Source organism: Zonotrichia leucophrys, chromosome 6, assembly GCF_028769735.1.
Source record: "Zonotrichia leucophrys gambelii isolate GWCS_2022_RI chromosome 6, RI_Zleu_2.0, whole genome shotgun sequence".
Lineage (NCBI taxonomy): Eukaryota > Metazoa > Chordata > Aves > Passeriformes > Passerellidae > Zonotrichia > Zonotrichia leucophrys.
Genome location: NC_088176.1, coordinates 21,336,796 through 21,348,815, shown reverse-complemented (window position 1 = coordinate 21,348,815; position 12,020 = coordinate 21,336,796). Strand labels below are relative to the sequence as shown.

General features: G+C 42.8%; 1 protein-coding gene across 1 annotated transcript; it reads left to right on the top strand.

The window, feature by feature from the left end:
* Nucleotides 1-3,078: 3,078 nt before the first annotated feature.
* On the top strand, nt 3,079-9,218 carry COMTD1 (catechol-O-methyltransferase domain containing 1). Its single transcript, XM_064717228.1, has 7 exons — nt 3,079-3,227; nt 4,468-4,592; nt 5,554-5,659; nt 6,386-6,504; nt 6,730-6,784; nt 8,194-8,327; nt 8,823-9,218. The coding sequence occupies exons 1-7, from the start codon at nt 3,146-3,148 to the stop codon at nt 8,973-8,975; spliced, it is 774 nt and encodes a 257-aa protein (XP_064573298.1). The 5' UTR covers nt 3,079-3,145; the 3' UTR covers nt 8,976-9,218.
* The last annotated feature ends 2,802 nt before the right edge of the window (nt 9,219-12,020 follow it).

Genomic DNA, 12,020 nt, shown 5'->3' with positions numbered 1-12,020 from the left:
AACATGCCTGTACATACTTCCTTTGGGATATCTGTAATACACAGTGATTTTCCACCACAGAGTGAGTATGATTTTAGAAAGAGTCATCTATACCCAGGCTGTTCATGCTGGACAGAGGCTGAAACACCCATAGATTTTACTTCTTTTTAGTGCAGCAGTAAGACTATCAGATGTTCACTACTCTTTACCACCACCTTGGAGCAGGCCACAGAACATCACCAATGACCTGGAAGGCACAGCCTGCCACAACAGGCTGAGTTCAGGTAGCTGACACATGGAAGATTGAAGAGGGAAATAAAAACAATAGCAAAAAAAAAAATGCAAATTATGAAGAGAGTGAAAGGAAAAACTTTCTATACTCAAGGCAAGTCATTTAGCATTTTACAGTGGTGCTTTAGTTACCAGGCACAACTGGTCCATGTAAAAATAGTTGCAAATGAAAGGCAGAAACCCAGAAGTGAGATGACAGCCTTATCAGTAGGCTAACCCTCTGCCAGTCCCATTTCTACAATAAGTCTACACAGATGACACCAAGGCAGATGGTGTGCAACATTCTCACATAGAAAAACACTCCTGGAAGGAAGGTTCCAGGAGAAGAACAGGCTATTTCATATATCAATTGCCTAGTGTCTGTAAAACCTTGAATAGATTATCTATATGAATAAAGTGAGGATTTGTACACCCTGAGGTCAGCCCCTAGCCTGTCTGTCCTGCTCCATATGTTTTACAAATGCGATCATGTTCTGGCTCCAGCCTGAATATGCTTCCAAAACCCTCCTACCCTTTCTAGAATGCAGTCCAAGAGAGAAGGCACTTTCAGGCATGGCAAATATGCCTCCTGACTACAGCACTGGGAGCAATCCTGAACTCCCACGAAATCTGTGCAACTGGACTGACCTTAGAGATTTAGGGAGCAGTGGGGTTTGTATCCAAGCCCATATTATACTCAGTTTTTAATCTCTAGGTAGCCTTCACCCTACTTAGCACAAGTAGTAGGCAGAAATCTACCAAAATGTTTAAATGCTCAGGTAGCCACAGCCCACTGCAAGCACATATCTAATAAATCTGTTAATCAAAGTTTTCTGTTCCATATATATCACAGAGTTAAGTAAACTGAAAATGCAAATGGCTCAAAGAAAAGCTGACAGCTCCATTCCATCTAGCTGGAAGATTATAACTCTTCTGACCCCCTCATGAAACTTTTTCATTATATCTTAGATATCTGAAAATCGACTTCCTTATCTAAAGGAAACAACCTGTTGTCCAGTACAATGATACAGTAAAACATCTGACACTGCCAGCAAAGGCAAGCTATTACTGATTGACAGCTTGGGGGTGGAAGGAATTTCAGAAACACATTCAAGTATATTAGCAATTCACGTCACCAATTCTCTTGGAGCTTTCAGAAACTTGACGTTCCCAGAGATATCCAAATGGATCATCCCTTCGAGTCGAGAGGTCAGCACAGCACTGGCAGCTCGCACTTAGTGCGTTCCATTGAAGAGAGTAACGCCCAGCTCCTCTCCCTCATGCTGCAGTTGTAGAGAAGAATCACTAGATGGAGCCGCACCGTCACAAATCTGATTTATGGCCGCTGCAAGAATTGTTGCCTCCTACAGTTGTTTGGCCTAAAACTGACACGTTGCAGCACATGCTGATAACTCATCTTCTGAAAGACGGGATGAAATGCTCTCATTTACAAACGCAAAATGTACACAGAGAAAGTGACAAGACACTGAATGAAAAAAAGCCACCAAGAAACCAGCGACACTCACAGCTTTCAAAATCAAATAAATTTTAGAAGTGAACTGGAAGTTATTTTATCTGCCAAGACAGATCATATGTCTTACTTTGTTCTGCAAATCAGAAATCACAGCAGACTCCCTAGTGAGTGGCATGATTAGTTGCTGCAAAAGAAATATAAGAGCTCTGGGGGCAAGCTTTGTAAATAAGCTCTAACACACTAAAAATGCAGTGATAGGCAAACACAATTCCCATAAATACCCTGGTGATATACTTAATCCCACACTTAAGATGTACTTTAAAAAGCACTAACACTGACTAAAACTGCACTGACATTTGTTTTGCTAGGATAGGGAAGTAGTTGATATGTTTTCATCCAAACCTACCAACACACAATTCATCCGGCTTTCTGAAGATAGAATATGTGCCAAAATGGAATTTTTACCAGCTTTCATCCTACATCTGTGGAGGCCAAGTTGCAACCCAATCCATTCCTATGTATTCCTAGTCAGTGTGCAATAGCACTAATTTCATCTCCCATAGAATGTCAAAATATTTTGCTCGTGTTTTCCAAGACCCAGATATTACCAATACTTCACAAAATGAAAACCGAATTCCCAGCCCATCTCCAAAAGGCACAGGAGCACAAAAAAGTTTAGACTGACATAAAAAAGATTACACAATCACTTGTTACTTATAAACCAACTCCCTCAGCAACAGATCTGGCCTGGGATGAGATCCCTCAACAAGGCTGTTGGGCAGTGGCAAGGGCACAGCTCCACCTCACCTGGAAGGTACTGCAGAAGGGGGCTGAAACAGCAGTGGAGGAAACCAGGTCCCATTCCCCCTCCCTTGGAGAATACTCCTTGACTCCTTTCACCTGGAGACTCACAGGTCACAAGACTAAAATTCCAAAATCTTACATGCTTTTTGACGAGTAATTGCTCACACTTCAGCTGCAAAGAAACCTGTATTCTAGGGGAAGGAGAGAGCTCACTTCCCGGGCTAGTTGGAGTACCAAGCCTCTTACGAGATATTTCTGTGAAAAGCTCCATGAGAGCCCATTACGAGCACACTTGGGTGTGTTTTAAAACGAAGACTGCAGTGAAGCTGTACCACAACCAGCCCCTGAGGAGGGGCGGCACAAATCCCGGGTGCTGTCTTTGTCACTTTACGCACCACAGCCGAGTATGTCACCGAGAGGAAGGCGCACACCTCCCGCAGGTGACCCACGCTCTCGGCACCGCAGCCAGCCCACGATCCAGCTCGCGGGGACCCCCAGCGCCACCGGGCCGAGCCGAAGCCGCCCCCGGGCAGCGCGGCCCCGCCCTCGCGGCAGGCGGAGCGCCCCGCGCCGCCCGCGTAACCCGGCGGCGCCGCTCCCCTCGCTGCCGGCTCCGAAATGCCGCTTCTCAGCGTGCCCAAAGAAGTGGCCGTGGGGACGGCGATGCTGGGGGTCGCCTTTGCCGCGGGTGTGCTTGCAGGTAAGCGGCGCCCCCGAGCCACATACACGAGGCGTGAAGGCTGCGCTTTCCCCGTGTCCGCACCGCGGACGGGACAGGAACCGCAGCGCCCGGCGGGTCCCTCCCAGGGCGGGCAGGGAGCAGACCCCTTGGGGCTGCCGTGCGGGCAGAGATTTATTTTGCCGAGCTGCTGCAGTAAATACAATGATGTTCTGAGAGCCCAAGCCGCTCCCTGTAATCCAGCTGCCGCAGTGTGGGCCCGGGGACAAAGTCCAGCCAAAGCGAGAACACGCTCCCCGCCCGGTGCCCTGCCTGCGTTTGTTCGGCCAGCCCGGAAAGGCCGGGGTGTGGTCCTTGCGCACAGCGTTGTTCTGTAGCAGTTTCGCTTTCATCCCCCGGGGGCACCGGAAGAACGAGCCCACGATCCAGGAGGGGAAGGAGACTTCTGTTGAGTTTGTAACGCGGGCACTTACTTAATCTTTGATTTAAGGCAAGTTGTTGAAATAATTTACATCTCGGCGTGATCGTATATAAAATATAACCATTAACAGAAAATAAACCCCTTGAAATAGAAGCGTTCTGTCTAGCAAACAACTACCAGGAGACGTGGAAATGAATTTGTTGTTATTTCTTCAAAACAGTTAATCCATTTGGTAAAAGAAACATTGGGCACGAAAGCTGCAGTCAGTTCTGTATTTGAGCAGACATGTACTGAAACTTCAGCTTTCAGCGCCTACTTTGTCTGCTTACTGGTTTCAGGCTAAACAAGGCATTTTGCAATACCACATTTCCTCTGGCTGGAGGGCAGGACAGCATCATGAGGAGAGCACAGGGTTTGAGAAGACACATCAGCTGATGGATGTGTGGCCTCCATTCATCTGCAAAAGAAGGACCACAGACTAAGAAAATCGTGCACCTTATTCATGTATCTCTCTTTAAACTTGCCCTTTGGGTTTTGATGGGGTTACTTTTCCTGTAAGATTATAGCAGTTTGTAACCATCACATTGGCCACTGAACAACACAGTACTAAAGCCTTGTCCTTTCAGCCTTTGGAGGCCTGGAATGGCCATCTTAGAGGCTAAAAAGAACAAGGGAAAAAATTATAGTCCACTTGGTTGTCCAGCTATGTTGCTTTTTCCATTTTCATGGCTGTTTTAGAGCAGAGAACTTTTTAACCTTTGGTAATACTTCAATGTTTACTTTATTTAAAATGGCAATAACTGAAAAGTGTAAAAGTTCTTATTACTTATTTTTTGGTAGGTAAAAAATACCCTTCTTTCATTTTTGGGACCCCAAGTGGTAAGATCGGAAGAAATAGTCCTCTCCGGCGATACATACTGGATCACTCCTTGCGGGAACATCCAATTCTCAAGAAGCTGCGTCTGGTCAGTGTCACCCACGCCCTGTCCTGAGCTGCTGGGATCCTGGTCACATCTCCCTCCTCCCTCTCATTTGCATACCCACTAGAGGGTTTTTTTAAACTGGTAATACCCAGACTCTTCTATGTTCAGGGCTACCTACATGACTATTTAATAGTATTGGCATACATTGTAGACATGTCTTTCTATCCTCGGCTCCCAAGGCTATGTGTCAGGGCTGCACTTGATTTGGACTTGAACAAATGACTTTTGTTCACTTTGGTTGGCATGTAAGGAACCTGTAGCTCAGAGAAGTGATGCCTTCCATCAGGCTGCAGTGTCAGAGATGAGATGAGATATTCTGAGTCAGGTTTGAGTCATTTCATGTGAGACAAACTGTTCTTGTATAAAAGAAATTAAATGCTAACTGCTGGAACAGGTTGGTTGGAACGATCCCTATCCGAAGAAAGAAAATAGGAAGATACGTTTTTCCTTCAACTGTCATGGCACAGCCCTGCTTCTCTCATTGCCCATTCCTCAGTGCCAAGAGCCCTTCCACCCTGGCATGGGCACACATTCTCCAAGTTTGTATTCTGTAGCCCAGACTATGCGGTCTGACCTTTGGCAGACATGAACCTAGCAGTTCATTAAAGCATTCTACACATCTGTTTGCACAAATTCACAGAAATAAAGGACTTTCACAGTCAGAGTTCCTCTACGATTCTTCATTTAATTACAAATATTGCTGCATTTGCCATGGTAATATCCTCTGCTTATGACACACATAACATCCTCCTTACTTATAGTTAAATTCAAGCCAATTTCTGGCTCATAGATGGCTCCATCTAGCTCCATCCACAAAGCAATCTAAAATGAGAAGACAGAGATGTCCGTTTTTCCTGGAGTTTCACTGCGTTTTTGTCTTTAGGATATTGGTAGATTGGTTTTTGTTTGATGTGATATGTTTGGGTTTTTTTCCCTTTCCTAGCTCACTGCTGATCATCCCCATGGCAGAATGATGGTGTCCTGTGAGGAGGCTCAGCTTATGGCAAATTTGGCCAAACTCATTAAAGCCAAGAAAGTTATTGAAATAGGTAAGAGTGTCACTTTGTAGTAAAATAAAACTCTTGACTATCACTCTTCAAATACAGCCATGTTTAACATAAAATATCCAAATACAGGAAGGTACTGCGTAACTGTCAGCAAGCAGGTGGGCAAACTACAGCATGAAAAGGAGGGTCTGATTTGCACTTGGTTGCAACTTTGTCTAACTGTGCATTAAATAGTTCTGGCGTCACGATGGATGGCTCATCCATTCTGAGGCAATGCGAAAAACTGACCTAAATGGATCTCTTGAGTCTTAAGCAGTTGCAGGACAGGGTGTATTCTGTCCTTCCTGTACCATTTTCTTGCTAGAAGAAGAGATTTTGCTGCGCAGCCCTGTATCAAATCCACTTTGCTTGAATACCTATATTACCAGGATGTCCTAAAAGACAGGCTGACGCTGAGCAGCCAGGTATGGGTTCCCACCATCTTCATTCTTGGCCTGGCTGTTACAATTCCCTGGTGTTTTGCTGCCCATCCAGTCTCTGCCTTGTCTGGCCATGAGCCTTTTGGAAAAAGCTAACATTGAAGTTTGCTAAAAAAAAACTTCTTCTCAACCTACCTTTACATTAAAATGGAAGGAAAAATGAAAAATCTTTACTGTCTATTAACAAATTGCCATCCTTGATTCCTTTGGGGATTTTATTCCTAGAGAGCCCTGTAACCCTTTTTTAACACAATACAATAAGTGTTGATGTCTCTTATGGTTTTCCTAGGTGTATTCACAGGTTATAATGCCTTGAGTATGGCACTTCTCCTGCCAGATGATGGCCGAGTTATTGCCTGTGATATAAATGAGGACTATGCCAAAATTGGAAGGCCGCTGTGGAAGGAGGTAAGCAGCGTCTCCTGTACACAGTGGGGACAGCTGCCTTTACATGTGAAGAGATTTTTTTATTTTAGACTTGCAAATTCACACAGAAATATTCTTACCATTAAAGGAGGCTGACAGAGTTGTGTTTGGAATCCAGAAATAATAGGAAAACTATCTGAACCCCAGTCACTCTCTGAGTACTGCCTACTAACAGCCTACTATCAACAGTGTTCTTTTCCATCTTAGGCCGGGGTAGAGCATAAAATTGACCTGCGGATTAAGCCAGCAATTCAAACACTTGGTAAGTAACCTGAAATAACAGATTGTTTCCCCTTCCCTAGAAATAGAAGAGAGATGCAATAGTGATGAAATTTAAGACCAAATATGGCTGTGAATGTGATTCCTTTTGCTAATAGGTAGGCAGCTTCTCTTATATTAAAAAGTAAAAATCTTTAGGAATTCACAGTTTTCCTACCTACTAGGAGAGAGGAAGAAAATGCTTGTCCTGTGTTGTGGGCTGTACTGGTCACTCACCTGTCCTGTCCATCACTTTGTTTAATTTATCAAATACTATACTACTTCTGGAAAGCTGATTAAAACAGATTAACCAAACAAAGCCAAATTTCTCTTAGCATTGTCCATTCTAAGCAAGTATTCCTTTGTTAAGAGAAGAAGAGTTCCCTGAAAGGGCTGAGGTGCAGAAAAAATTCAGAAGCCAATATATTAACTTAGGCTGAATTGTGTTCAGAGTAGTTCAAATTTAGGACGTGCCAAAAGCATGCAAGGCCATTAGTGAGGCAATGACTTCTCTCATTCAAGCAAAGAGAAAATGGAAAATGTGGGGCAGAGGAAATACTAATATATGTTCTGAAAATACAATACATTTTCTAGGACTGTTGGATGCAGAAGATTTCCAGCAAAGGTATTTGCTGGATCCACACCTGATAACCTTGTATTACTTTCAAATCCATCCTTTCTAAAGAGGCAAATACAGGCAGTTAGCTGGTATGCACACTCCTTGAAGTCTGTCAAAGCAATGCTTTGTCCCGGCATTGCTTCAGACAGAACAATGACCTGCTGACAGGGGCTGAGGGCGAGTTAGAGGGGTGTCAGAGGACCTTAGGAGACAAAAATCACCTCCTCTGAAACTGGCAATTTGGAATTCTCAGTCAAGAAATCTGTTTAGGAGAACTTCAAAATGAATTCTACTTGACTTGGCCCAGAGAGGGACTACTTACAGCAGTTTTTTGCTGCAAATATCTCTCACAGGGTTGTTCATGACCTCTGTCATGGCCCTTGATCTGCAAGCAAAGATTAGCTTTTAGAACCTGTTCATAAAGTGAGAAAAGTTCTAATCCACTCAAGAAAACAGTTCTCAGCTGAAAAAAAGCTGAAGGTGTAGAGTATGTCCAGTTTCAAAGTGCTTGACTTGTTTTTGCTGTACCTTTCAGCAGTCCCAGCTGGATCCTTCAGGTTTGGAGGTACTCCACAAACTCCTAAGCATGCAGACCTCAGTAACTGTGTTTTATGGCATACATAATGTCTAGATTGGTTTCTGTGGGATAAGCTTTTCTAGTAATTACCTGTGAAGGAATAGGCTGCCTGGTCAAGGCAGCAGAAAACATTTAATGAGAGCTTTGACACAAATGGATTACTTCCTCCTACACAGCATTAACCAGGGTATAACAACTCACTGTGTTGCTCATCTAGATGAACTGTTGGCCAATGGAGAAGCAGAAACCTTTGACTTCGCTTTCATTGATGCCGATAAAGAAAGCTACAATGAGTACTATGAAAAATGCTTTCACCTCATAAAGAAAGGGGGAATAATAGCTATTGATAATGTAAGTACTGCAGTTCTGATGGTAATGCACTGGCAGTTACACATAACACAATCAAAAAGAAAATTCAACATAAACTCTTTAAGTAAGCTATATAAAACACTAATAGAAATCGTAGAAACTTTTTGTTATTCATTACAGAGAATGCTCTGAATTATTCTTGTTTGTCTTGTTTGCCTATGTATACAGTACTGACACAAGATCAAAAGTAGCGCTTGTAATCAGTAACTATTAATAAGTTATCAATTAACTACTATTACAAGAAAAAAAGGATATTAAACTTATTTTGGCTTCAAATCTACAGTAGAATTAGCAAGGCCTGTGGACTCTCAGTCCCACTTACTTTTGAGAGTTCCATGTCAGAGACCATTAGATGTCTGAAATACAACAAATAATATCAATCTCTAAGAAATGTACAGGAACTTTTCCAAAGCTTTCTTTGTGGTCCAAGGATCATATTAGAATGAAGGAGGAGCATCATATTTCTTTTCTCAATAGGTCTTTTGGAATGGAAAGGTGCTAAAACCAAGGAAGGATGACTTGGCAGCGCAGAGTATCCACCACCTCAATGAGAAGCTTCTCAGAGACGCACGTGTCAATATCAGCATGCTCCCAGTGGGAGATGGAGTGACATTAGCATTCAAGTTGTAACTCGAGGAAGCCCAGCAGATGGGAAATATCAATCAAATCATCAGGAATAATGGAGGTGGAACAGTATAAAAAATTCAATTTAACCTATATCTCCACTGGATAGCATAGCCTGGGAAAGTAGACTTTAGGAGCAGCTGGATCCTAAGGGCAACTAAGTAGAGAAGAGAGATTTATTATGAGATCTTCTATGGTTTCTTACTTTAATTGTAATAAAGGAAATAAACTTATGTGGTTGAAAAAATCCTCCTGTATAGATTGTCCAAGTGCCTCAATGCAACAAAGTAATTTTCTGTCCTAGAAGAGCCTCTTGAGCAGTGGAATAATCAGTCAGTACCATCAAAAGGAAAAGAAGTGCAGTTTATTAATGTTTATAGCCATAATAGAAAAATGGATTTTTAATGAAATGACATCAAGGAGATTGCTAGCCTTCTCAGAGTAAAAATATTCTAAGTTGTTCCTTATCTTTGAAGGATACTACAGAACAAGCCTCAAAAAGACATCATCTGAAAAAAAAAAAGGTGCTTTTAAAAGCTTGCCAAAGGACAAACAGTATTCACAATACAATAACTATTCTCTAAAACCTTTTTGCACCAGAACTGAATTTCTTTAGCCTTGGTAACAGTGCAGATAGATTATTTTTTTAAGCCAGTATGAGGAAAAGCAAATGGGCAAGAAGTAAAGCAAAACAATTCTCCCTCTTTCCTGTGTCCCTCCCCCTTGCCCCCTCAAAGAAGCAACTTGCTAGATGCTTGTTTCCTAGAAAGATGCAAGCACAGAGCATTGGTGGCAAGCCTACAGAAAGATCCTGATTGTATGAGGATGCAATACAGCTGTGAACTGCCTGTTCAAGCTGCTATTGCAAACAGAGATTCCCTTCCCTAGGCAGCATGTAACAAAATTTCAGCCCACAATTCTTTAGTACAGATAAAAATTGACTAAATAAGGAACTGAAAGTAGGATTTTACAGGCAAAAGCTTCACTGGTAACTCTTGGGGGACTGATAACACTGGGTATCGTATGTATAGACAAATGTTCAGTTTTGTTGACATCCTGAAGGGAAGCTCTATCAGAACTAAGAGAATACTTTGTCCATTTGCTTAAACAGTGCACTTGAATGACTCGAGACAGTGGGGGACAAAGATTCCTTGTCTCAGAATGTTTAGGACTGTCTACTTGGCTCCTATTTTTGAAATTTCAGCCGGGTGGCATGGGTTCTGGTAAGGGGCAGAAGTTCAGAGCATGGCTCGTGCCTGTCTCAGACACTTGCCATAGCATCCTGCGGTGGAGAGCAATGAAGGAAGGAAGCATTGCCTGATGGCTTCAGAGTAGCGTTATGACTGAGGAGATCTCAATTCTATTTCTGTCACTTCCACTTAAAAACCTGATTCAGCAAAGCATATCAGGATCTGCTTAATTGAGGACTGACTGCAAAATCCATGTCTGGGAGAAGGCCAGGACAAAGTACGTGTTGCCCTTAAATGAGAATTTAAATAGGGTATGAAGTTTGCCCAATTTGTTTTCTGAGTACAGATTTACCCTCAGAACTTCAAACCTCTGCACTCCTCAAATTTCTTCTCTGCATAAAAGAAATGATATCTTATTAAATTCTTAGTGGCTATAACAGCTCTCAGATGGAGTGGCTAAAGGAGAGTACAGATCATTACATTTTGCATGCAGAGCTTCTGGCCATGTTCTGCTTTAGAGTTTTACTTTGTCAGTACATACCAAAAGAATCCTAAGGGTTAAAAACACAAAATGGGACACTTTAACAGCAGGGGTATCTTCTCAAGTTTTCCTGCTTTCAGAGGCTAACGGCTGATAAACTTGTGCAAGCTAGAAGCTGTTAAGAATACATACCCTGCCCTAAGAGTACCATGGTGGCCTTTCCCAGACATGGAGAAGTCATTGGAAGTCATCAATCACAGATTGCAACTCTTTTACTACTATTTTCCAGGTTGCAAGAATCCTACCAGCTGAGCCAAAAATGGGCAAGCATCATGAGTATTTTTGCAAGAAACTAAAGTTTAGCAACATTCAAAACCAGATACAAGCACTCATAGTTGAATAATTAAAAAATAACTATTCTTTCTGTGGTGGGAGCTAGCAAAGTCCCCATTACCTATGCTAGAGGAAGACCTAAAGCCTCAAGCTTTAGCTTGAGGCTAAAGCCAGGTGCAGCAGCCAGCTATCATTTTGCCTCTGCTTTGGGCTCTGTTCCATTTTAAATATGCAGATCATAATGTGAGTATTTCATCAAAAACCTGTCTCCATCCTGATCACCTAATTACCATTAGAAAGAATAGCAATGTGTCCCTAAACTATAGATTGATGAGCCATCTGTAAGTGGAAACAAAGAGCAGAAGGAAGCTTAATTGAATCAAATATTTAGAATACATTACTCTATCTTGTAGTTACTCAGAAACTGGCCTTCTCTTCAGGCTTCTGTCCTGCACATCTGGAATTCATCACTGCTAACTGCATTTGATCCTTCACCCTTCCTATGAAATGACTGCTGATAATATGTAATCATGGTTTAATTTGAGTGGTGAATTGGCTATGGGGAATTTGTGGGGCAATGAGAATTTAGACTTCCATTAGCTGATGAGAATGGGCCACCCACTAACACAATGCCAAGTCTTTGTCTCTCTCTAATGGAGGCACCAGGTATGGGACTCGTGGGTCTGCTGGGCCTGCTCACCCCTCTCAGGCAATGCACCTGCCTGAGCTACTGCTCGCACTGTAGAGGCTCAGGATTTTCTGCCCCAGGAGAAGAGCTGGCCCAGGGGCACAGCTGCTGCCCAAACCCTCCCAGCCCAGCTGTTCCTGCAATACCAACATCTCTCTGCCTGCAAGAGAGGATCCCAGCCAACACAGGTGACAAATGTACAGCTGGGACTTGCTCAGAAGCAAATGGGGCTGAAGGATGGGTCAGATAACAGAAAAGAATGACAACAGCAATGAAAAAAATAATTCCCCCTAGTGTGGTAACTCCCAGAAGCCACCATGAGAAAAAGCATGTAATCCTAGCTGCTGGTTAGGTATCTG